Source organism: Myotis nattereri (genome assembly GCF_964212035.1).
Source record: "Myotis nattereri genome assembly, chromosome: 19".
NCBI lineage: Eukaryota > Metazoa > Chordata > Mammalia > Chiroptera > Vespertilionidae > Myotis > Myotis nattereri.
Window position 1 is genome coordinate 18,085,900 of NC_138095.1, and position 26,515 is coordinate 18,112,414.

The 26,515-nt window shown below is 45.7% G+C and overlaps 1 protein-coding gene across 1 annotated transcript in view; it reads right to left on the minus strand.

Annotated features, from left to right (window-relative positions):
* The window catches only part of PRDM10 (PR/SET domain 10), a 77,109-nt gene that overhangs the window by 12,879 nt on the left and 37,715 nt on the right, over positions 1 to 26,515 (minus strand). The window contains exons 5-16 of the mRNA XM_081113432.1: positions 22,131 to 22,356; positions 20,289 to 20,530; positions 18,366 to 18,569; positions 16,469 to 16,541; positions 14,599 to 14,716; positions 13,318 to 13,447; positions 12,350 to 12,592; positions 6,688 to 7,035; positions 5,838 to 5,993; positions 3,291 to 3,470; positions 1,623 to 1,733; positions 368 to 568 (exon numbers count right to left, since the gene is read on the minus strand). Coding sequence (XP_080969558.1) covers positions 368 to 568; positions 1,623 to 1,733; positions 3,291 to 3,470; positions 5,838 to 5,993; positions 6,688 to 7,035; positions 12,350 to 12,592; positions 13,318 to 13,447; positions 14,599 to 14,716; positions 16,469 to 16,541; positions 18,366 to 18,569; positions 20,289 to 20,530; positions 22,131 to 22,356 — 2,232 coding nt within the window. The remainder of the gene's footprint in view (positions 1 to 367; positions 569 to 1,622; positions 1,734 to 3,290; positions 3,471 to 5,837; positions 5,994 to 6,687; positions 7,036 to 12,349; positions 12,593 to 13,317; positions 13,448 to 14,598; positions 14,717 to 16,468; positions 16,542 to 18,365; positions 18,570 to 20,288; positions 20,531 to 22,130; positions 22,357 to 26,515) is intronic.

The window sequence follows — 26,515 nt, forward strand, 5'->3', positions numbered from 1 at the left end:
TACCGCAGTCAGTCACAGCCCCCCTTTTCAGGAGCCATTACGTGAGCTCCCAGGCAGTACTTGAATGCCCAAGCTCACAAACTCTGGGCTGGACTCTCACACAGGAGGCCTCAGCTGCAGGCCAAGGAAAAGGAGCCCAGTCGAGTGCTCAGGCCACCAGATGGTGCTAATCCTGGGGCAGGCCCACCCTCTTCTCCCCTGTTCCATCTATGGTTCCCAACTCTCAGAAAGCAGCTCCTTATAACAGTCAGCCCCCATCAAATCAGAAGAAGCCAGCAGAGCGCCTGGGAGAAGCCACCTTCTCTCCAGAGACCCTTTTGGACTCCGCCAAAAGGCCCAATTTGGACTCCGCCAGCAGCTCCCCTACCTTGCTGCTGTACTGTTTGGAGCAGTGGGGGCAGCAGACAGGAGGAGTGGCTATGGTGCCGGTGAGCTGGGTGTGGGTGCTCAGCATGGGGTCTGGTTCTCCAGGGCCTGCAGGACGGAGCTTCCGAATGCTTGGTGGGAGCTCGGCCCCGGGATGGTTCTTCAGGATGTGGGCCTTCCGCTTGCTGGCACTTTTGTAAACCTGCAAGTTCAGATGCTCTGCCATGAAAGCCGTACCCAGTTCCCCTTTCCTGCTTAAAGCCAACCCTCTAACAATTTCCGTACAAGGAAAAGAGAAAAAGTAGTAGTATAGCCCAAAATAAAATAGATATCATGCACCCAAAATAAACAGATAAAATGGAAGATAATATATAACATAGATTAGAATAAAACAAGGACATCATCTACCCCGGCCAGTGTGGCTCAGTGGTTGAGTGTTGACCTATGAACTGGGAGGTCACGGTTCAATTCCTGGTCAGGGCACATGCCTGGGTGCAGAATTGATTCTCTCTCACCAGTGATGCTTCTAGCCCTCTCTCCATCCTCCTTGGATTTATAGATCTGCGCTAGTAATAGCAAAACCAGCCTTTCTCCTACAGTCAAAGAGGTGGCTACACAGAGAAAGAGAACTGCCCCTAAGGCCAGTCCTCCTTAGCCTTTCTGTGAAAGCGCTCACATGATGTATGGACTAGACTGCCAGATGCCAAAGAATCCTCCACAATGAAAAGCCTAATAGCAACCAGCACCTCTAGTGGTGAATGTCCATTGTATAAGGAAACAGTATTACAGTGAAGCAATAAATACATATTCTCCTTCGGTCTTTTTTGTAACTGTACGGAAATAAAGAATAAAATAGCACAGAGTACTCCACCGCAAAACTTTTGCACGTGCTACTCGATCTTCTAGACGTCGAAAATCTACCATATGTCTTACAAATCCGCTGATAAACACTCTCATTTTAGAGCTAAGACATTTTAAATGAATCCATATACTAAGCTCTTGGTAATAAGACTCTTCTTTTGCAGCAAAAATCACAGAGAAGGGAAAACGAGTACAACAGAGCCAGCTCACTCTGAAGAAAAACAATTTGGCTTAAGCTGAGGCTACACTTGCAGCCCTTGTTTGGTGGAAAAACACTGAGAGCCGGGGAACCATCTGTCGAGAGCCCTGCAAGGTCCTGGCCCACGTTCCCACCCGCAGACCAGCTGGCCCTGCGCAGGCTCCCACGGGGCCGCCGCGGCGGGCGGTTCCGTTACCTTGTCACAGTACTGACAGAAGTAGTCACGGTTGGGCTTGATGATGGGCAGGGTTAACTCCGGCACCTCCTCTATCTTCATGTCCGGGTGCCTCTTCGATAAGTGATTGACCTAAACGGGAGAAAGGAAATGAGAAAAAGAGAGCCCACGGCGAGCAGAAGCAGGCAAAGGTCTCAGAGCGACGGCGAGAAGCTGACATTCTCTGCAGCAGCGCCCCGAAACAACAAGCGTTTGGCCAGAACCAGGCCCATCTGACACCAGAGCATTAGCAGTCCCTGTTAACAGGAACTCAGCAGATTACGGAAGGGAACTGGGCCACTGTGGATCCCATGAATAGTCTTTGATGAAAGAACTGTTGGCAAAGGGAAATGACAGTAGCAGGAACTTCTCTGGTGAATTCTCCTGAAGCAAACCTGTCTTTCATTACTTAGTCCCCTTCCCTAAGGGAGGACATTGACTGAGATAAAAATTAAGGTTCTGAATTTTATTTTTTTATTTTTTAAAAAACATTTTTATTGATTTCAGAGAGGAAGGGAGAGGGAGAGATAGAAACATCAATGATAAGAGAGAATCATTGATTGGCTGCCTCCTACACACTCCCTGCTGGGGACTGAGCCCACAACCCAAGCACGTCCCCTTGACTGGAACTGAACCTGGGACTCTTCAGTCCACAGGCCGAGGCTCTATCCACTGAGCCAAACCAGCTAAGGCAAGGTTCTGAATTTTAAATGATGCTCTCTGACTTTAGCTCCTGGCAGAAATACAAAGTCCTCACTTAATGTCTTAGCTGTCAACAGGTTCTGCAACTTTAAACAAAACAACAAGAAGGAAACCAATTTTACTCCAGGCTAATTGACACAAACAGGGATTAGGTCCCTCTGGCATCTCATTGAGATTGTAACAGAAGGCTGTATTGGGGCCTGCTGTGCGCTGGCTGTCCTGGTGTCCCAGCTAACCTGGTCGCAAGCCTGCCTTGATGAAAGTTTCTTCTGTTGCTGTGTCATAGCTGGAAAGAGGCATTAAAGGAACCGTCGGCAAGAAGGCAAAGAGCCCAGAGGAAGTACACTCAGGAACACAAATGAGAAGAGGGAAATAAAACGTGGTAAGACCAGAGACTGAGACGGGTAAAGCAAAACAAAACTAGCAATGAAAAGTGATAGATAGCCCTGGCCGGTGGCTCAATGGTTAGAGCGTCGGCCCATGCGCCAAAGGGTCATGGGTTCAATTCCTGGGTAAGAGTACGTACCTGGGTTGCAGGTTCTCCCCCGCCCCGCTGGGGGCACATACAGGAGGCAACCAATTAATGAGTCTCTCTCACATTGATGTTTCTCTCTCTCCCCAACCCCACCTCCCTTCCACTTTTTCTAAAAAAAAAGTCAATGGAAAAAAATATCCTCAGGTGAGGATTAACAAAACAAACAAATAAACAAAAAAAAGAAAAGTGCTAGCTGTACACCTCTTCTAATGAACTATGGCAAAGGAGGGCGAAGGGAGACTGGCAAGGAGAGAACTCCAAATTGGGAATTGTTCGCCTGTTTTTCCCCCAGCCACTGCCAGAACCTATGGACAAGTCTGTAGAGAATACAGGTAGATACAAGAGCCATCACCATAAAACAGAAATGGGAGGGGAAAGGTGGCAGGCGGAGCCCGCGGCCACTCGGCACTGACCAGCATGCCCCGTCTCCGGAAGCCCATCATACACAGGCGGCACTTGAACGTGAAGCTGTCGTAGTCGGTGGACGTGATGCGAGGCTTGAAGGTCTTGGAGCGGCTGATGCGGTCAGCTTTCTTGGCCTCCCTCTCGGGATTATGCATCCTCTGCATATGTTCCCGCAGTTTGTCTTTCCGCTATTGAGAGAAAATCGTTGAAAAGGCGGCGGGGTGAGAAGTGGGGCTAGAAAGTTTTTAATTGAAGGGATATTTTTAAAATATCAACACAAGTTAGCAGTGACCACAACCTACTGAGATGCACCCGAGGTGCCAGAGCTGGAACATACAAGGACATGGCAAAGTGGCTCGGAATGACTCTGTCACTAGCAAGTAAGTGCATCTCACCGAGCCTCGGTGGAAAATGACCCTTCAATTTGAAAGATACTGATTTTTGCCCGGCCCATGTGGCTCAGTGGTTGAGCGTTGACCCCATGAACCAGGAGGCCACGGTTCAATTCCCAGCCAGGGCACATGCCCAGGTTGCGGGCTCAATCCCTAGTAGGGGGCATGCAGGAGGCAGCCAATCAATGGTACTCTCTCATCATTGATGTTTCTATCTCCCTCTCCCTTCCTCTCTCTCTAAAAATCAATAAAACTGTTTTGTTTTTTAAAAGAAAGATACTGATTTTTTAGAAACAAAACAAAAAGACTGCATTTTTTGTAGAAGAGATTGAAGGGTACATGGAATAAGTTTGGTAGTAGGGAGTACAAGACAGATTGATAGTGAGTGATAGCTAATACGGAATTTACAAAGCAGTATGTAAACTCAATTCTCAGATGTTTTAACAAATATAATGATATTCCTCTAAGTCCCAAATAAATGTAGTTCAAGCAAACAATTCCACTGCCTGCTACGGACAGAGCTTATGGTCTAGGTCTAGTCAGAGGAGCACATGTTGGTGTGAGTCCCTAGAAAAACAATGAGGCAGAGCCCATCCTGAACAAAAACAAATGCAAAAACAAAACACGCCAGCTCTCTTGCCCCATGAGGCTCTGCTCTTGGACATATGATTACACAGTTTCTTGTGAAGGTTCAGGACCTCCCAGCAGACTAGGTCCTCTCCTCTTGGGTACAGACTGGGAGGTGGGGATGAAGCAGCAGCCGCGATGCTCTCCGGTCAGATGTGGTGGTACCAGAGCATCCCTGCTGTCTCCCATGAGTCACCAGCTCTCAACTGCCAGCCCTGCTGGCCAGTCCATGTCCACCCCATGGGCAGCCACTCCGTCGTCCACGGGCAGCACCAGCTCTCCCTCACAGCCCACCGTGAGCTGGAAGGGTCTGGGTTCCCAGACTCCCCGGTTCCCATTTGTGCACCCAGACCAGGGTTTCACATAAGGGCAGTAGTGACCTTCTCTGGTCCTCCAACTTCTCCTGTTAGACCTTTACTTCTCCATCTCCTCCTGTAATAAAACCCCTCATTCCATAGTACTCATAGTGGTTTGGCTTCTCTGACTGAAGCCTGTCTAATATGTTGGGTGAAAGTAAAATATATTAGCAGAAAAGTGTGTGTGTGTGTGTGTGTTTTATGCCTAGGTGCTAAAATGGTATCTGGCACAAAATAGATTACCAAAAAATGTTAAGTGGATTGGATAGATGGCCAACCAGTTAGCATCACAGAACAGGAATCCTTTTAGATAAATGGCCATTTTCCCAATTCAGAACCAGAAAAACCTAGACCCCTTTATACTTTCCCATTGGAGTCCTTGAGAGAGTTCTAAATCAGGCTACTATATATGAAAGGCCATCGAGATTACAACCTGGAACACACACACCAAAAAACTTAAGCTTTGAAAGGTATTTCCACGTTCCATACAAACACATCCTTGTAAAATTATCTTTCCCCTCCTGATACTTTTCCAGTTTCCATGACGGAGCCACCTACTGTCAGAGCCAGGAGGGTGTCCCCCCACAAATCTTTGCAGAATCATCTGATTTCCCAATGAAGCATTGTTTTTAACCATTTTTACATTTATTTGTCTAACTCAGATCTCTGGGCCTCCCATGGGTTTTTCCTGTGCTTCTAAATTCCAGGCAGGTTACTGAATTTATCTTTCAATTTAATCCTTGACGTCATTGACACTCCCCAGAGTGGCCTAAGCCCTCTCTGCACCCGACAGATGTCCCACCTCCATCAGATGATGGTCCTGCTGCTGCAGAACTCAATCACCAGCCTCCTGTGCTTAGTAAGTGCTCAATAAAAATCTCTTGATTTGGTAAGTAAACGGACTGTTCTCTCAGGAATGCCTCATAGCCATTTAGTTCTAGTTATACATCTGGATTATTTTAGGAGATGCATTATTACTCTGTTTGTTCAGGGATCTGAATGAATAATTTTGGGAAATGAAGGTGAGCTTGTTTCCTTAATGTTATCAGAATAACTAACTCAAACATGAGGCACGAAATGCATCTCCAGACCAGTTCTTTGAAAGTGGGTGATGAGCTGATGAAGCAAACACGCACTGATCCTGGGCTCGACATGACTCAGGCTGCTCCTGCTTACACACCTTAAACTGCTTCCCACACGTAGAACACAGGAAATCCTTGCGGTCCGAGTGTCGGAGCATGTGGAGGCGCAGCTTGTCGGGGCGGCAGAAGGCCTTGTCGCACTCGGTGCACTGGTAGATCTTTTCTGAGTGGAAGCTCCGCACGTGTTTTTTCACCTGCCAGCGAAGACGGACAAGTCAGGGGACTGGGGCATCAAAGGAAATGACAAGGCAGCTTATCAACTCTAGAGGGCGCCAGAGGCGTTGCCAAGCGCTTTCAGAAGCTGAGCAAGGTAATCCCATTAGCTGTGACTGGTAATTGGCCTCAGTAACACACTTTCCTTATATGACAAAGTGACAAAACAAGTAGCCAGAAGCCTTACAAATCTTAACCTCCCATAAGAAGAGGCAGAAGGAAGATGCCTGTAGTCAAGGCCCTGATTACATGCAACCATCATTTTTTTTCTTTTTCTTTCTTTTTAAGATTAAAAACAGAGTTCCTGCCTAGCCGGTTTGGCTCAGTGGATAGGGTGTCGGCCTGAGGACTGAAAGGTCCTGAGTTCGATTTCCATTAAGGGCACATGCCCAGGTTACGGGCTCGATCCCCATAGGGGGTGTGCAAGAGGCAACTGATCAATAATTCTCTCTCATCATTGATGTTTCAATCTCTCTCTCTCTCTCATCTCTGAAAATCAATAAAAATATATTTTAAAAAAATAAAGTAGATTGAAGAAATGTCTTCAACTGTAAAATTGTTACAAAGAAGGGAAGAAAATGCAGGTGACAGGTGACGGCAGTCTCAATTTTCCAAAAATCCGTGTCTCTCACCAAAAGAAGGGAGCAGAGGGGAATCTCAGTGGCAGACACTCACCTGGATAAAATCTGGGAACCGCTTCTTACAGGTCGGGCAGGTGAAGTAGCCGTCATTGATATGAATGGCCACGTGGTCTTTCAGCAAATCAAGGCGGTCAAAGGATTCCGGGCAAAAAATGCAAGAGTACGTCTTCTGGTCCGAATGGAGCTTCATGTGGCTCTCCAAGGAGGCGCTGCTGATGAAGCCCTTGTTACAGAGGTCACAGGTCAGCGGGCAGTTCCCCTCCCGCCCGTGGAAGCGCAAGTGCTGGTCCAGTTTGTCCTTTTCACGGAAGGCCTTGCCACACTGCAAACATTTAAAAGGCCGGAAGGACTTGCGAATGAACAGATGCTGGAGGGCTGCGTTCTGAAAGACACACACAGACATGATCATTTAGGGAGGAAATTAATGTGTGATCGCACGTTTATAGAGAAAGAGGATGATCTCTGCGATCACAGATTTTCCATAGAAATGAAACTCTAGGACACACTGGAAAAAAAAAAAAGATTTTTCTGGCGAGACATTAAAAATGAAGACTTCGCAAAGAAGTTCATCTTGAAAAGACGAGCATTTCCTGTGTTTTGTTTTATGTCTATGTGTGTGTTTTCTTATGAGAGGATTTAAGCAACATTCAAAAACGTATTCCCAATAGAGGGCTAGCTCAGTAAGACAAATCCTAAAGTGACGTGGAATAAAAATTGCACACTTGGAAGAAATGACTTGGAATTAAGTCACACGCGCATGAATGAGGCTGGAGCAAGTCAGTCAAATGTTACTTGTTCAAGTCCTTGAGAAAAAGAATTCAAAGCTTGACCCGGCCAGCGTGACTCAGTGGTTGGGTGTTGACCTATGAAGCAGGAGGTCATGGTTTGATTCCCTGTCAGGGCACATGCCTGGGTTGCAGGCTCTATCTCCAGTAGGGGGGATGCAGGAGGCAGCCGATCAATGATTCTCTATCATTACTGATGTTTCTGTCTCTCTCTTCCTCTCCCTTCCTCTCTGAAATCAATAAAAATATGTGTTAAAAAAAGAAATAAAGAACTCAAAGCTTGATTAAAATGTTTAGCAAAAAAAAAAAATATGGTAATAAAAAGAACTGAAGGGTAGCACTTGCCAAGGGCTGGGTGACGGAGGCAATGGATGCGGGGTTTCTTTTGAGGGTGATGAAATGTTCCAGAATTAGCTAGTGCTGATGACTGCACAACTGTGGGGATATTCTAAAAACCACCATAAAAGGGCGATTTTTATGGTATGTGAATTATGTCTCAATTTAAGAAAAAGAACTGAGACAGAAACAAAGGATACAGATTTATGTGAACATGTTTATATATCATGAGATAAGATACATGAGCACACATGATAAATAGAGACTGTACGTTTAATCACTTCTACGCAGAAAATGCAGAGGACAAGCCTCAATGCAGCTAGTTAGTTCCACCGGTTAGCATGCCAGGCTAACCAAGTTAAGCTTGTTGCTTTGTTCCCTGTGTAGACCAGTCAGTTTTGCCCCCCTGCCCCCTTTTCAGTCACAGATTGCATTTCTAATGTTGATTAGCCACCTAGGAAATGCATGCAGTTGTTATGGGGGATCCGAGTGAGAGAATACGGATAGTCAGTGCAAATTCATCACCACTATTGGAAAAGCAACTCTTCTCTCCTGAGAGCAGATTAACAGTCATCTTTCACATGGATAGTACAGAACCAACACCTTAGCTAAACTATAATGAAGTTGCATTCATTAGCTCCTCAACAACCAGGGGACAGGTCTGCATAGCTATGAGAAGGGGCGGGGGGAGGGGAGGGGAATCTCTCAAAAAGAAAAAAAAGAAAAAAAAAAAAAAATATATATATATATATATATATATATATATGAATAGGTATGCTTAGGTAAGTAGAAGGGAATAGTAATGGAAGAATTAGGGGAGCTTTTAATGCATTATTTGTATAATAAAAAGTGCAATGAACAATGCTTAAACCCTTCAGTTCAAATTACTTACACACAGCAACTTTTAAACTAAATTTGCTATAAAATAATCATTTCTGGAAAAAGCAGAATACTTGTTTTTGATTTAGTGAGAATTCTGGACCTAGTTACTTTGCGATATAAAACTTCCTCCTCAGGGCTTCTCCAGCAGGGCTGAGAGTGCACGTTACACTCATGTCTTGAGCAGGTGTTTAGGAATTCTCCTATCTTCCAAGTTGACTGGGGCTGCTCCAGGCTTGCAGCAGATCTTATTTACCTTTGCATCGAGAGCCCTTTAAAAATACCTTATTTCATAGGAAGTGTTCAATAGAAGTTCGAGAATTAATGAAATGTATTTCATACGAAAATCAAAAAGAATTATTTCAAACCTTCCATAGCATCTGCAGAGATCTTTAAGAGTACACCTTCCTCAAATCAGCCAGAACTCGCTTTCGCTTCATTCTACTGCCCAGCAGTTGCCCAACCTTTTAAATCTACAGATCCTTATTTTACATCAAAGCTCTCAGTATTTTAGCTCCTGTCAAAATTTTATGGAAACATGGCAAATAAGCAAATGCTGTCCTGAGGTTCAGAGAGTCCAGATTTAGAGCGCTTTCGGCAGGTAAGAATCGTTTCCTTCACCCACGTCGCCGAAGTTCCCAAGGGCAGACACAGTGTACACCACCTGACCTTGGCCTCGCTGGAGAGTCCATTTCTCCTTGGATGTCACCTCTAGGACTCAGTGTTGTTTTGATCCATTACGCTCATAGGGCTCCTGTCACTTCTGATTATGGATGCGCATCCTCAGACTCTAGATCTAACTGAGCAGCCACCTGGCTCCACTTCCTTGGTGCTTGGGACAACCTTGCTCTTATCGTCTTGTTCATTCCCACGGAGCCCTGAGTACAGTGTCCGTCCCCAAGAACCAGAATGCCCTTCTCTGATCTGATGATCCTAATCAAATCCTCACATTGCCCGGCAGGGGTGCTGAGACCATTCCGACCACGGACGCAGGCATTTCACTCCGGGAGCTCCTGTAGCTCGGAGCTACAGTTGGCACACATTTCCAGGAGAAATCATGGAAAATGGTGATGGCAGCACAGATGCATCCATTATGGACCCTGTAATGCTCATTGGCATTAATGAGATACAGCCAGGCAACCACACCACCCTACACGGTGCAGAAGCTAACAGAAGGGAGCCCAAGTGGTACAGTTGCTAAAATCTGTGATGAGAGATTCAACTTACAAAGGCAGTGAATTCTGAGACCACAGATTCTTTGCAGACAAAGACCATAACATGTTTCTAACGTTTGATATTAATAGCTCAAGGAACCTAAACTCTTGATTAATTTCCATATTATTTTGATCCTGCATTCAAAGCCTTGGGTGGGCTAGCCCTGCCCGACATACCTCAGTCACTGCTGTCCTTCCCCTGGCACCCACCCTAGGGTCAGGCTAGTGTGCGCACTGTCCCATAACCACACCATGCACATCTTTCTCGGCCTGCATCCCATGGCTGCCCTCCTTTGAAACGGTCGACCTTCTTCGGTCTCTCTATGAAGGACTAGTTTAAGTTTCACTGCATCTATGAATTCATCTATTCCCTGACGCCGTCATCTTTTTTTTGCCTTTCACTCTTCGAAGTTCCTTTAACTATTATACGCTATACTTTTATATTTAGCTCTTAGCACCTTATATTAGCACTGTCTTCCCAATCAGACTGCAAACTCTGAGAAGTCAGGCCTCGGGGAAAGTTCCACTGTACACAGCACATGCTGAACACGCGTTAGAATTCAATACCAGTCCACGCGTCACTCAAACTGTCTTAGAGCTGGAAGGGACCTTGGATTGATCACTTAGTCCTACCCTTCCTTTTGTGTCTGAGGAATCCGAAGCCCATGATTAACTCGCTGATCTATTGGAAAATAAATGATCATTATCCATTAACTAATTTGCATTCACTGCTGCAACCAAGCTGTAGTTTCTACCAGGATTTAGTCAGTATGGGTTGCAAAGGACAGCAGGTAAGGCAAACACTTAAAGGAACATTCTGTTATTGAAACACAGAAACCAACCTACCTGCAGCTCCAGCTGAGCAGGCAGCATTAGAGGAGAGAAAAATAGTTACATTACCAATTGGCTTGGAAGACTTCCTTTCAGTTGGTCATTACCAACCCGGACAGAAAAGATGAAAAAAATACATAGCCCTACCTTTTAGAATGTGTGAGGGGGGAAAAATAGCTCAACTAAGACTGACCTTTAAGAAGCCACATGCACGTGGCTTTTGCTTTGACAGGAGGAGCCTTGTACAGAAACCGGCAACCCACTCACTCAAGAACACAAGTACAATCACAGCTAGATTATGCTTGTATGTCCATATCTTCACTACACGGGTGGGGTTGAGGTTTTTCCGTCAAAAAATAATTAAATCTAGTAAGCATGTCTCTGGACTTAGTGAAAAATCAGAATGGCCAAAGCAGAAAAGACAATAATTGGGCAAGAGCATGAAATGCAGACTAGGAAGTAACGTGGAATGATGGATGGGAAGGTACTGGTTCGCAGCCGTTTGCCTTTCTGGTCTCTAGTTCTGTGTGTTTACATACACTTTTGAAATAACATACATGGAGCCACAAGTGTTATATGTTTCCACTGCAGGACCCTCACAGATGTCACTTAGCCTCAGAGGGCTCAGAGCCCTTCGATGCTACCACGTAGCTATTAATGACTAAACGCATTTGCATAAGACATGGACTACACTATTTTTCAAGGTCCCTTCTAGCATATAGGCATATAAGAAGGCCAAAAGAAATATAAGCTGCACCTATGCAAGTGAGAAAACCAACAGAAACATTAGCTAAAACCATGAGCCATCTAGAAATTGGGAAGTTATACAGAAAGAGTCCAATCGTCCACACATAAAGTACTAATAAAAGTCTTTACACATCCTGCTCAAAAACAGGGGCTTAAGACACTGTTTTCTGAATGCAAACTGGCAGCACAGGCACTTACTCCACAAAACCACATTGCTCTCCACACGCACCCCTGCAGCTCCTGACTCGGACTCAAAGGCTATCTGCAGAGTAAGAATAAGACGCGTGCGCCTGGAAGTCAGAGAGGCCCTACAGCCCTGTGGCCTCGAGTCAAGATGCAGGGCACACAGGGGAGATGCTGACTTGCTCCCGGACCTACAGCATAACTTTGAGCTTTCCCGGGGGCTGTGGGTCGTACCTGCCACATCAGCTTGGACACAGTCCCTTTGCATCGATGGCTAATGACACTTGCCAGTCTCCCCTTGAAAACTGCAGCTAACCAACTGAAGGTGCCCCAGGGTAACTTGAGAGCTATGATTAGACACAGATGAGCCTGGCTGAAATGTATGTAGCTATTATAATGAAATGTACTTATTTCTCCATTTCCAATCAGTGAGTTTAGGGAGCCAGAGAGCTCTGCGACTTTAACTATCCCAGTCCAGGAGCTGCCAAAAGCCCAGCTCTGCATCCTTAATAAACGGATGGACTCTAGAACCAGCCACCCAACCTGCCTGCCACAGGGCACAAAGACACTGAGACCCAGTTAACACCTTCTTCCAAAATAAGGGGACTGAGCGTGGGATAAGCTAGATGCAAGATTTTGAAGTGGATGGTGAACAGGTTGGAAAACACAGCGCCTTTCAGCAGGCTGACTGGAGAAAGGCCAGCCCCTGCTTCCCACTTACTCGGATGCGTTTGGCCCTGCGCATGTCATCGGCGGTCAGGGTGCTCTGGGTGGGCAACACGCTCTCCTCGTGCTGGGGCTGCAGGTGCAGGCTGTGCGCTTCCGGCTCCTGCTCCAGGGAAGACGGGGTCTCCTGTGGCAGCTGAGGGATCGGGAGGGTGGTCGGTTCTGGTTGGTCCAGCCCATTCAGAGTAGCTGGCTCAGCCTCATCGAACTGTTCCTTGGGGGAGAAATGTAGCAAGTCCTGAAATTGCAATAACCAAGAATTATTCCCTCACCTAGATAGAGATGAGCGTGCTTTGAAAGAATGTCAGCTATGGTTTTGAATTACTGCTTTTTTGAAATGACTAGAGTCGTAATGCTCAGAAAAAGTATTTTCCTCCTGGGGAAGTTAATTAGATAACTACCCATAGAACGTGAAAACTATGAGACATTCCAGATCGCTTCACGAGGAAAAGACTCTTCTGGAACATCATTTTTTAATTTTTAAACTAATTAAACAGAGTCCCCCAATATCTCCAGACAAATTCAAAGCTTTAGGGCAGGAAAGCTGGGTTTTTGTTCTAAGTAATATCTGAAAATACAGTTTTCTTTGCCTTTCTCTAGCCACACTTTTTTTTTACTAATTCATTTTTATTGCATTTTACAAAATGTTAACAGCAAGTTTAAAAAAACCAAGCATGCCCTGTTCCATCTTCATGGATGCCTTAGAGAGCACTGCTCCTGACTCCCTTTCCCAGCCTACACTGGGCGGGGGCTGCTGCCCCAGGCTGTGGATGTGAAGTTCTCCTTTGGGTCTCCAGCCACACTGTAAGCAACAGGCAGCAGAGGGCTGGCCTGGCAGAGCTGTCATCCTCGGAAGGGCATCTGTATTAAATCCAATAGTAGTGCCGGTACATCCTCTAATTAACTACAATAGTAGTGCCCGTATGCCCTCTAAACCAGCATCTTTCCCATCAGTCCCAGTACCTGTGTCCCATCATCACACTTCTCCCCATTTTCACTGGTGATTTCCAAGCGGATAAACTTTGGAGGACGCCCTGGCCGTCGACCTGGGCCAAATCGCCTCTTGCCTCGTCCCCTCCCTCTGCATCTTGTTCTGAAGACAAGAGATTGGGTTATAATGAGTCATGGCTACGTATTGCGCTATTAACAAATACTTTCCCAAATCTTAATTTCCTTACTTTAATATTCTTCCTGATTTTTTAAAAATGGAAACTACTGTTTCTGCTAATATATAGTACACTTCTTAAATGTCTCATCTTTGCTCTCTAGAGAGCTCAAAGAGATGTCTCAAATTATTCAGAAAAAAAAAAAAGAAGCTAGAGCCCTGGCAGGCGTGGGTCAGTGGACTGTGCAACCCAACCCTCCGCCCACTCTGCACGGCACCTCGCAGCAAAGGAGCTGGAGATGGCACAGCCACGCTGGTGGTCTCCCTGTAATTCATGGCCATGGCCTCAGCGAGCTCCCCAGGCTGCAGGCAATCCTACTGTACTTCCCAGACCATTTACTTCCCACTCCCTAAATGCCCACACCGTCTCCTCTCTTCTCAAATCCTACAGAGGTTGGTAGCCCTACCTCTGTCCTCTGGTCCTTTCCCTTCCAAACCACTCATTCTTCACCGGGTCAGTTGGAAGAGCTTCTCACTGGACTCCCTGTCTTCACTCTTGCTCCAATATAAGCTAAGTTGGTTTTATTTTTATCCGGGTGATGTTTTAAAATATAATTGACACCACAATACTCTCTGATCAAAACACTCTAAAGATTTCTTACCAACACTCAGAATAAAATCCACATTTCTCACCATTACTCATAAGGCCTACCTGTTCTGGCTCCTGCCCACCCCATCCGGTATGATTCTCCCTTGTTTATCTTTTTGATATAGTGGAATTAAACATATAATGAAGGAATTCTACTACAAAAAAAAAAAACAGTCTGAAAATCAAAGGTGCAGATTATTTCCAAGGTGTATGCTATCTCAAGAATTCATACTTTAGGATCTTTAGTTAGGGGAGATTTAACTAAGGTAAAAGGCCCTCCCATTGCTGGCGACTGGTTATGCTGGAAAAGAGTTTTATGATAAGTGAGGATGGAGTGGGCGGGAAATGACATAAAAAATTCCCCTCAGCAGCCTACCTGGTTATCTGTCTACACACACACATATACACAAACACTCATTAGTTTATAGACAGTATGAAGTGAATCTGGACTTGAAAACCTAAGTTTCTGAAACCTTCCCCATCATTCTACCTGCTAAATACATCCAGTTTCTCGTCATGAGAATTGAGATGCTGTTGCAACTGCTCCGAGCTTATAAATCGGCGGTTACATTCATAGCAGGGCCAATTCTTTTCTTGCTCTCGAAGAACTACAGTCACAGGAGAGAAGTTATAAAGGCTGATGATCAATAGACACCAATAAAAATCAAGCATCCTCCCCCACTCATCTCACCACAGCCAAGTTCATAAACATACAGAGTGTCTGCTACTTGCATTACTGTTTAAAATCAAAGGCTAAAGTTTGACAGAGAACAATTTTTAGGACCTTATTTTCTGATATATTCATGATGTAAGACATCAAAGGAACAAACATCCTCATACTATCCTCTTCCACCCCCCAACACACACACACACACACACACACACACACACACACACACACAGCCTCACCACACTGGAAGGACAGAAAGTGCTACAGTGTGAATCTGTATTCAGATAGCCTAGTGATTCAGATGCAAGCTTCAAAATCTGAGGGTATATTTTATCACAAATAACTTGAAAATCAATGCCCAATATAACCACTTTGGCACAATGTTCAGAGTTGATTATATGCATAACCTATGACCCAGCAATTCCACTCCGAGAGGCACACCCCTGAAATGCACACACATGTTCACGAAAAGACATGCATAAGAATGTTCACAGAGGCACTCTTCATTAGATCCAAAAGCTGGAAATGACCCTCCCATATAATGATGAATTTAACCGGCTTTTGTCCTTGGCTCCTGGGAGATAAACTCTACCTTGGAATTTCCCAAGTAATATGTGTTCTTGTGACTGATAGTAGTCCCTGACCATCCCTGAATTTATGCTAATGAGATGATTCTGATGAGGGCTGGCTGTGCCAGAAAGCCAGGCCACTTGATTACAGATTGCTTTGAGCAAGGCGATAGCAGCCAGGGCGTGGAGCAGGAGCTGGAAGGTAAGTTCAACCCCAGGGACAGTGAGTCACTCCATGGCGCCTCGGTAATGAGATCTCAAAAAAACCCTGGGCCTCGAAGCTCAGGTGATCGTCCATGGTTGCTAAGCACACATCAATGTGCCAGGGAGGTGACATGGCCCAAGAACCGATCTGGTATTCTATTGTATGAATATACCACAATTCATTCGTCTATTTTACCGTAATTTGGGTTGTATATATAAAGCAATTCTGACACTACCTACTTGGAGTTAGGTCACATAGCAATGAGAACGATCAAATAACAATACACAACAATATGGATGAAGCTCATGAACATAATGTTGAGCAAAAGGTGCACACCAGAGGTGTACACATCACACACTTCTATCAGACAAAGCTCGGTGCCAGCTCGTCGTGTCTGGGAGGGAAGGCAGGAGGCATCACATTGGGGTGAGGCGCAACTGAAAGAAGCACAGAGGCCTCCTGGGACACAGGTCCTGTTCCGTACCTGCACCTGGGTGCAGGTGACACAGGTATGTTCACTGCATGGAAAGTCGCCGAGCTGTATACTTCTAATTTGTGCATTTCTATGTATGGAGATTATCCTACCGTAACACTTATATTAAAAACAAAATCGATGCCTGTCTGGCTATGTCCCCAGAGATTACATCTAGATAGGAATCACCCTCTGATTTAGCAGGTGCAGGTTTTCATTACGTTAAATACTATTTCCCGGCACTCATGAAAGAGATGTAAATATGTCACTGTCATTTGATCCTAGAATTAGACAGGGATGTGTAGCTCTAGAAAGCCTACTGGAATATCTTTCTAAATCTATTGAGATAGAAAAACTAGGGATTGCATAAAGATACAATCTATGTAAATTAGAACTCATATATAACATATATATATATATAAAAAAAAAACACAAGGCAGCCACCTTTCCTTTCTTCCTCAGAAATGTCATGAATTTTCTGGTTCACGAACTCAGCGTAGGATGCGGCGTACCACACCTGCAAAAACCAAGCGCATCATCAGGCACTGCGGGCTACCACCAGGCGTTCTCTGCGAGCTTAACTTCTCAAATACTTCTCCTGCTCATACGAAACAATGTGGGCCTTTCCACAGCCCGTGGAGAGCAGCTCACAGCAACAACACACCCCACTGGGCCCAACCCCTCCAACTCCAGTCGGCAGATGGGCACTCAGGAAGTTCATCTGCCAAGACACACAGCGTGTTTTCGTTTGCCTTTTTTTTTAAAAAATTGTTTTTGTTATTAGAACGACTTCACAAGAGGTGATATTCATGTCTCTCCATCTAAATAAAACACAGCCTCTCCTGATGTTTTTATCTGTATTAAACACGGGTGTTCACACAGCTGTCATCACAGCGGCTCCGGCCCCCACCAGTCACCAAACGGCTCTCACCCAGGGCTCCAGATGCTGTCCCGCCCTTCCTGGTCTGTTCCCCGCTCCCTGCATCTGCTCCATGTCTGGCTCTTCTTCCTCTCCCTGACTTCTAAATACTGGTGTTTCTCAAAGCTTAGTCCAAGTTCGGGGCCTTCTTCATTGTTACGAAGGTGGTCATATCCATTTCCAACCAATTCTACGCTAATAACTCCCAAATCAGTATCTCCATCCTAGACCCTCCCTGTTCCCTCCACGTACATTCTATCGCCTACTTGGTATTTTAGGCGTTTCACAAACAGCTCCAACTTAACATGCCCAGAACTGAATTCAAGATGCTCCCCAACTCCCCTACTAACCACTGCTTACCTTCCCCATTTCAATAAATACCCCACCTTTCACCCAACTGCTCAGACTTGAAACGCAAAAGGTATCTTGGACTTCTGTTTTCTTCTGTAATCCTTTAGCAAAAACTGGTGATTGCTCGAATGTTCTTCATCTCTGTTTCTGCCACTAGATACATGCCAATGAGCCTCCTCTTTTCTACTCTTGCTCCCTCCAGCCCATTCTCCACACAGAAGCTAGAGTGGTTTTCTTAAAACACCGTCAGATTCCGCCATTCCCGTGCTTAAAAGCCAGCAACAGCTTCTTGTTTGGTGACAAACCTGACATGCTTGGCAGCCTCCTCAGGGCACATAATCTGGTCCTACCTTGCTAAGCAATCCCAGCCCTCATCACTCTGCTTCACTGTTTCTTCAACCAAGAGGCCCGGGGTCAGTTCCTCAAACATGCCAGTTCTTTCCCACCCCAACCTTCACTTGCCCTTGCTGCTTCACCATGGGAATGCTGGATTCTTTTCTTCACCGTCCACTAACCCTGCTCCACTGCTGGCCCCTTCTCGTTAGCTAGTTCTCGGCCTAATTATCTCTTCAGCAAGGCCCTCTCTCTCCAGCAATCTAAACTGGTCCCGTTCCTTCTATTTGCTTTTTTTGCACCATTTGTTTCCTTCCTAATGTTCACCACTATTTGATATCATTTGCTTATTTATATCCTTTGCCCATCCTCCTCGCTCCCCGCCTCCCTCCCCCATCTAGAATACAAGTTTCCTAACACAGGGAACCATCCACCTTTTCCTCGTGTCTGAAACCAGGAAGAGTTCCGTGTATTAATCCCTAAATGAATGAATCCTACATCATTGTTATGGAACATTATTTTAGCAACATGAAAATATTAATTTTGAGAGACTTCATTTTTAACTGCGGATACTATTCCACAAAGTCTGTATTCTAAAATGTACTTAGCCATGACCCTGTGGTTGGATTTTTAGGTGATTGTGGTTTTGCTGTTATAAATTCGGGGGGCGGGGGGGAGTAGAGAAAGCATTAATTAATCACAATTCCTAGCAGAGCCCCCACTGAGGCAGCTCCGTACCTTCAGTTCCTGCTTGGGTTCCACGTTCTTTATTGTTGTGTAATACACGTGATGGCCATACTGGTAAGCCACTAGGTTCTGCTCCAGGTGGTTCTGGGCTGGACGCACAAACATCATCCAGTTACAAAGGGTCTCATCAGACAACTCAAACCATAGGTCTTCGTGCAAGTCCCGGTCTTTTCTGTCCCCTTTGTCAAGGGAAACCTGCAACCGAAGAGAAAGTTCAAAGCCACACCGAACAACAGAAGTAAAATCTTCAATAGGCTCTGCATTCGCATCATAATAACAAAAGATTAAACCATATGTCCCGATTCTCCCCTCTGCATAGCTCCTGGAATTGTGTCTTGCCAAATATAAAAGGGAAAGGATACTTCCAAAGACCCACCTATAGGAGAATGGCAAAACCTCAAAGTTAACAACCTGATTGTATAGCTTCTGATGATGTTTTATCATTAACTAACACATCAAAAAATGCTACAAATAAGCCAGAAAATGCAAGCAAAATTTATTACAACTTGCTTTCATTTGGGATTCAACTGCATTCATTTATAATGTTCAGCCTGTATTTCTCTTTATAAACGAATATTCTTTCTTAGAGATCTAGAGCATTTACCAAAGAACACCTCCCCGTGACAGCACCTAATTTCTCAAAACACACACCCCAAATATTTTTCCTTCCCACTGCCCTTTCTTGGCTCTCCAGAGTGGCTCTCAAAGAGGCAGTCCCCAACTGGTTAAACAGAAGCAAAAGCATCAAACATAAAAAAAAAAAAAAAGATCAGTATAAATATACTTTAACATAGTGAGCTATTCTTTAGCAAAAGAATCCACATTAGTTTCAAAAATTGAAAAGTGATTTTCTTGAAAACATTCTTGGTACTTAGATACCTCTTTTCTGCCAAGGGCCATTTGGATATTTGTAACCTCATTCACAGGTCATAAAATATTATCAATTTAAAAATTAGCCAGCCCTAACCGGTTTGGCTCAGTGGATAGAGCATCGGCCTGCGGACTGAAGGGTCCCAGGGTCGATTCTGATCAAGGGCACCTTGGTTGCAGGCACATTCCCAGTAGGGGGCGTGCAGGAGGCAGCTGATCGATGTTTCTCTCTCATCGATGTTTCTAACTCTCTATCCCTCTCCCTTCCTCCCTGTAAAAAATCAATAAAATATATTTTTAAAAAAATTAGCCTGCTCTATTTGGTCAAACATTTAATTAACTCACCCTTACTGCCTTGGCAGGGCCAGACCAAAGGATTTTGCGGGCTTTATACGGCCCCAGGGCTGTTGTTCCCCACCCCTGGTTTACACAATCCTCTGTGCTCTAATCATTTTGCGGGGGAGATGTTAGAGCACCTGTTATGGGCTGAATTATGTGCCATCCCCCCTACCCCTGCCACAAAAAACAAACAAAAAAACTTCATATGTTGTAGACCTAATTCCCAAGAGCTCAGAATGTGACTATATTTGTCGATAGGGCTTTTAAAGAGGCGATTATGTTTAAGTGGGGTCATTAGAGTGGGTCCTAATCCAACCTGACGGGTGTCCTTACAAGAAGAGATCGGGACACACAGAGAGAGACACCAGGGCAGCCTTCCAGGGAGAGATGACCAGAGACGCAGGAAGAAGGCGGCCTCTACACGTCAGAGAGGAGCCTCAAAGGAAAGCAACCCCCCAAAAACCTTGATCTTGGCCTTCTAGCCTCCAGAACTGTGAGAAAATGCCTTTCCGTCATTTAACTGGCGTTTTGTTATGCAGCTCTAGCCAACTAATACAGCCCCTAACACTGACACCTTTGAGAGCTGCTCATGTCCTGCCTTAGCAATCAACTGCTTGGAAACTGGATTAGGAGGCTCAGTAGGAAAATGTGTGCCCTTTACAAGTAATGAGAACAAGAGTGAACTACGAATAAAGCATAGCTTACCTTGAGGTGAATGTAACAGTCTTTCAGCTCGGACTCCCTGACCAGGGGTCCCTCCACGGGGCCGAACTGGGTGCGCTTAGGGATGCGCCTTTTGGAGAACACACCTCCAAGGAACCGGTCAATGTAGAGGACCAGGGGGAGGCTGGCTCTGGCTCTGGTGAGCACGGGACGGTTGGGGATGGGGTGCAAGGGGCCGTGCTTCGGGCACACTGAGGCGTGTGCATTGTTACACTCCTCACACCCTGCAACAAACAGCAAACCCGCAAGTCAGACCTTTCAACATGACTTGATCTCAGGTAAAAAGTTCTAAAGCTGAGCCCTGGCCGGGTAGCACAGTTGGTTAGAGCAGCGTCCTGATACGCCAAAGCTGCACATTCGATCCCCGGTCAGGGCTCATACAGAAATCAACCAATCTATAGTAATAAAAGCCTAATATGCAAATTGATCGAACAGCTGAAAAGGGGAATGGCCATCCGGACGACCTTCCAGACAACCTTCGGGACAAAGCCGGGGCTGCAAGGGGTGAGGCAGTCAGGTCTGCGAAGGCCTACTCTTGCACTAATTTCGTGCATCGGGCCTCTAGTAGATGCATAAAGAAGTGGAACAGATAGATGTTTCTCTTTTTCTCTCTCTTTCTCTCTCCCTTTCTTTCTCTTTCCCTTTCCCCCCCTAAAAAAATCAATTAAAAAGTTCTAAGCTGAAAAACCCCCAAGTTTTCAGACCAAAATTCAATTAACTCCTATAATTACAATACCCATTCAATTGTAATATATTAGCTTTCATAGGCCAATAAAATCCTGAACTTCTCCTCTAAAATCAGGCAGAAATCAGCTACGCCTGCCAAAAATAATAAGCAGGCTGTGGCTGTGACTTATTTCTCTACTGGTATTAATTCCAATAGTGGCCACTAAATTTACAAATCAATTATAATATGTCTGAAAAGAAAAAAAGAAGAGCTTATTAGGCTAAATGTTATAAAATCTGATGAGATGAAGAAGGTGAATTTTATAGTGTATAAATTATGTCTCAATAAAGCTGTTAAAAAGAAAACCTGACAATACCATTTAATCAATTTTTTCAAAAGAAATTATAGAAATCTCATTGTCTGGGAACAAAAACAGAGAGCGTGCTGTGCAGTTTGAGAGTTTAATGCACTCCGTGAAGGTCATGCTTCAATGAATGAATTTAACATCCCAGCCTTCATTTACCTGGATGGCACAATCGGGCCCACCCGGAGAGGACGCGCTGGCTCATTCTCCGAGTGATCAGTTTGCACTAAGCATCCACACTCACTGCCTCTCTCCCCGTAGCACCCTCTGTCAGCTAACCGTCAGAATGATGTATATATAGCCACTGGACCACACGGAGATCATACTCATGACCCTTAGCTAATTTAATTAGCCAATCATATTTTACCAACTCTGGCTGTGTGATGATCTGGCTTAGGAAATAGGAATTTCCAATTTCAATAATTCTCCAATAGTGAAGAGTTACTTTATCTGAATGTCTATAAGAGAAAGTGACTTTATGCATATTTTGACTAAAGAGTGGCCTTGAAAACACATACATTCAAGGAAAAACACATGAGATGGTTCTCTGTTGGACATGAAGGTGAACTCTGGCCCCATGCAAACGGGCTTTACCACCATCACACGGAAGGTCCCAGGAGAAATCTGGGGAGCCCGGCCAGTGTGGCTCAGTGGTTGAGTGTCAACCTATGTACCAGGAGGTCAGGGTCCAATTCCCGGTCAGGGCACATGTCCAAGCTGAGGCTCGATGCCCTGGAGCAGGGAGCTCGGTCCACACAGGAAGCCTCACTCATGAGAACTCGCCGGTACTCACATAAGTCGTGCGGGTCAAAGGGCCGAGGGGGATCCGGTTCCCAGTCATCCAGGTCTGTGTCTTCACCATCTTCCTCCTCCTCTTCCTCTGTGTCCTCATCCTCATCCTCATCCTCTTCCTCTTTGGCCTCCAGTCTACTCATAGGGTTCTGAAGAGTGACCAGAGAGTCCGGGCCGTCCACACTCTCGATGGAAGGTAACACCTGGTTATGCACCGGCAACGAGGCCTGGACAAAGTCGCATGACAAAGTTAGCACACGTCCCCTTACAGTTACTGTAGACACGGACACACGTGACATTCAGGTAGTGGGAGCGGGTATTCTTCACACGAGCCCCCTCCAAGGTCCTGGAAAAGTGATTTCCATCCATCAGCTGTAAACAGAGTCTGCCCTCAGTTTTGCTGCTTCTGCCCCACATCCGGGCAAGCTGATGAGAAGTCCCAGGTGCTCCCTCCTTTGATACTGGCAGGAGTTTCAAACCCCACCAGCATCTGACCAGGTGCTCTCGAACCCTGCATCTGAACAAAACCCTGAGCCATTCCTTACTCCCTCTCCAGCCATTTCCAACCTGCTGGAGAGGCCTGCCCTGCCTCCCCTGGGACTGCAAGGATGTGAGCAGCAGACCTTTTCATAGCCTTGTGGTGTGCGTGTGGTATCATCAGTCTCGACCTCTGAACTCAGTTTTGGGTGGAGGTCCCTCCTGCCTTTTCAGGGCGGCCACAGCACTGTAGGTAATGATTTTACCTACCTTCCACCACTCACTTCTCAAACTAAGCACATGGTGCAACCTGCAGTTGGTAAAATTCCATGGTGAGCAGCTCTCCCCCTACCCCTCAGAGAGGCTGAGGTCTTGAGAATGAAAGTGGTATCTATGTGTTTCAGCGTGCTGAAATCGGTCTTTTGCAAATAAGGGGAGGTTTGGGTCATGTACTGGGTTAAGGCCACCTTACCAAATCTGCTGGCAGAACATAAAAGGTCCCTCCGAGAGTTTTCTCACCTAAATGAGTGCCATGGGTTGCAGACCACCCAGATTCCTTTTACCCAATCTTATTTCTCCTGCCCAACTAGTCCCAATTAACCCTAAGTTACAGTCAAGCCATGTCCCCTTACAATTTAATAAATACAGCAAGGCCCTAGCTGGTTTGGCTCAGTGGATAGAGCATGGGTCCTCGGACAGAAGGGTCCCGGGTTCCATGCCGGTCAAGGGCACGAACCTCAATTGCAGGCTCAATCCCCAGCCCGGGATTCTGTGGAAGGCAACCCATCGATGTGTCTCTCTCACATCAATGTTTCTCTCTGTGTTTCTCCCCCTCCCTCCCATTCTCTTTAAAAAAATTAATGCAAAAATATCCTCAGGTGAGGGTTAACAGAAAAATAAATAAATAAATACAGAAATGTCTTTTTTAATGTCTACTCCCTTTTTCTTTATCTCCCCACCTGGCGTTTTCCTTGCCTAGAATCCTCTTCCCGCACCAATCTTCTAAAGCAGACATCCCGTTCCAGTTTCTCCATGACCCATCCTGACATTCTAGCCCTCCCTGACTTCTCTGCTCTGACCTGTGCACCTGGAGGCACAGAATCCCATCCACGTCACCCAGCCCCTGCTCCCCAGTCAGCACCTCCCAGAGCAGCCGGACCCCGCTGGAGAGTTCAGTGATGGTCTCGGTGGCGTGGAGATGTCCCTGTCCGTATCTCCCATGCATTGGACGGGCCCTACATCTTCCCTCTCCAGACACCTGAAGACAGTTCTTCAACTACGTCAAGACCAAAACCTCTAATCCAGTCACATGGCCGAACTTCCAGCCCCTCTTCATCCTGCTGTCTTCATGGGCTCCCCGGTGGATTCCATATCTGTCTGAATGTAGCATTAGCATTTATGACGGCCTCTGCTCCCCGGCTGACCCATCTCGCATTTGCAGATCATTAAATGCCCAGGCCCCTCTTCCCTCTCAGAGAGCTATTAATCCACTTCTCTCCTCCTCAGAACTTAAACAGCTGATTTTCACTCAAATGAGAGGATTCTGCATTTCTCTCCAGTCAATTTCCTTTTATTGCTTGTTCTGTCCTTCCAGTCTGCCAAGATCTTTTAGAAGCTAGATTCTGACCTCTCACACATTGGCAAGCCCCATAGCTTCGTAGCCACTGCCAAACACCACCTGCTTTTCAATGTTATGCGCTTTCCTGTGAGTCCACCTTGACTCTTCAACTGCCACTCAGGGAAGCAGAGCGCATGGGCTTTGGCGTCAGATGTGGATTAAAATCCTGGCCCCCTACTTGGCAAGGTAACAAACTACTCTGAACCTCAGCTTCCTTATCTGTCAAATGGACACAGCAATAAACCTACACCAATAGGTTGTGAGGGAGGACTAAATGAAACAATAATGTATATGAGGCTAGTAGTAAAGTGTCTGGCATTTAGTAAGTGCTTAACATTAATAATAATATATTATTATCAAAAATTCTGTAAGGACTGAGATAACATTATATGTAAAAGACTGCTGAACGTTCTATGTTCAATGAGGATTACTTTGTGAAAATATATCGGTCCCTTGGGAAATGACACGAGTTCCTGTAGGCACCTAAAGGAACTGGGCTGCTGGTCACAGAAACCCCCGTGGTGGGTTAGTTGTGCACCAAGTCCAAGAGCTTCCTAAACTCTATAACGAGGAAGTTCTGCGAGTGTTTACAGAGCCTGACGCTATGGCAGTCAAACCTCACCGGGAAGGCAAGGGAGGGTGCGGGGAAGGGGGAGAGATCAACCAAAAGGCTTGTATGCATGCATATAAGCATAACCAATGGAGACAGACACTAGGGAGGGGGGGTGAGGGCACGAGTGGAGGGGGTTGGGGGGGCAATGGGGGAATAAGGACACATATGTAATACCTTAATCAATAAAGAAAATATTAATTAATTAATTAATTTATTTTTTAAAAAGATCATTGTCGCCGAAACCGGTTTGGCTCAGTGGATAGAGCGTCGGCCTGCGGACTGAAAGGTCCCGGGTTCGATTCCGGTCAAGGGCATGTACCTGGGTTGCAGGCACATCCCCAGTAGGAGATGTGCAGGAGGCAGCTAATCGATGTTTCTCTCTCATCGATATTTCTAACTCTCTATCTCTTTCCCTTCCTCTCTGTAAAAAATCAATAAAATATGTTAAAAAAAAAAAAAAGATCATTGTCCAACGTTTAAAATACTCAGGCTCGCCCAGCCAGTGTAGCTCAGTGGATTGAGCATCATCCCATGGACCAAGAGGTCCCAGGTTCGATTCCCAGTGAGGGCACATGCCCGGGGTGCAGGCTTGATGCCCAGTAGGGGGTGTGCAGCAGGCAACTGATTGGTATGCCTGTCGCATCACTGATGTTTAGATCTCTCTCTCCTTCTCCCTTCCTCTCTGAAATCAACAAAAATATTTTAAAAAGTAAAAAATAAAATAAAATGCTCAGGCTCCAGAAAGCAGATAAAAATCAGTTACCTCCAACAGTGCGAGCCTGTTTTAACATGCATGCCTGCAACCCAGGAGTCCCGACTCCTGCATGGCATCCCACCTCTGCAGCTCAGGGCCTTCTAGAAGCTTTACGTGGGAGGACAGCATGCTGGGGGCTGCTTCAGCTTCGGCTTCCATAAAAGCAGAAGGAAATACCCGCCGAGTGAAGCCTGAACCAGAAAAAGACCAGGGACTCCTGTCTGGCAGCAGGACTGCGTTTGCCACCTCCCCTCGCAGCCGCCCCTGATCCTCCAGCAAAGCTGCTGCGTCCCCACTTGTTATCTCAGAGCACAGTTTCAATGTCGCCCTTTATTCTGAGCACTTAAATTTTATGCCTGTGTTAGTGATGAATGTTATCACACACTGAACAAACCAAAGCATATATCCACCTCTGCTCCTCATAAATTCTTTATATCTCTGCAGAGCCAACCTCAAAGAATGAATTCAGCAATTCAGAGGCATTCCAGCGGAGCGGAGATGTATTTCCCCCGCAGATGCTGCTAGAAAGACTGTGGTTGGGCAAGGTTACCGCTGGCTTCTCGCCACTGCTGAGAAAGCTGACATTAAAATAGTACCAGCAACCTTCTCCTCCCCCGCGCTGAGCTCCCCTAAAAGACTGTGGCAAAGAAAAGGCCCGACACTTCAGCATTATCTGGAAAGGCTGATGTTGAAGCAGAGGTTGAATGCACAGCAGAATCGCGCAAACTACTGCTGAAAAGGGATGAGAAGAGTCCATGACAATCATTGCTAGGGACACACTGTCTATTTCCAGAAAGCATAGACCTCAACACACAGTAGGCATGCATTATAAATTTGTTCAATTAATGATTCAAATTCAGCCTGGCCAGTGGTTGAGTGTTGACCTAGGAACCAGGAGGTCACTGTTCAATTCTGCACATGCCG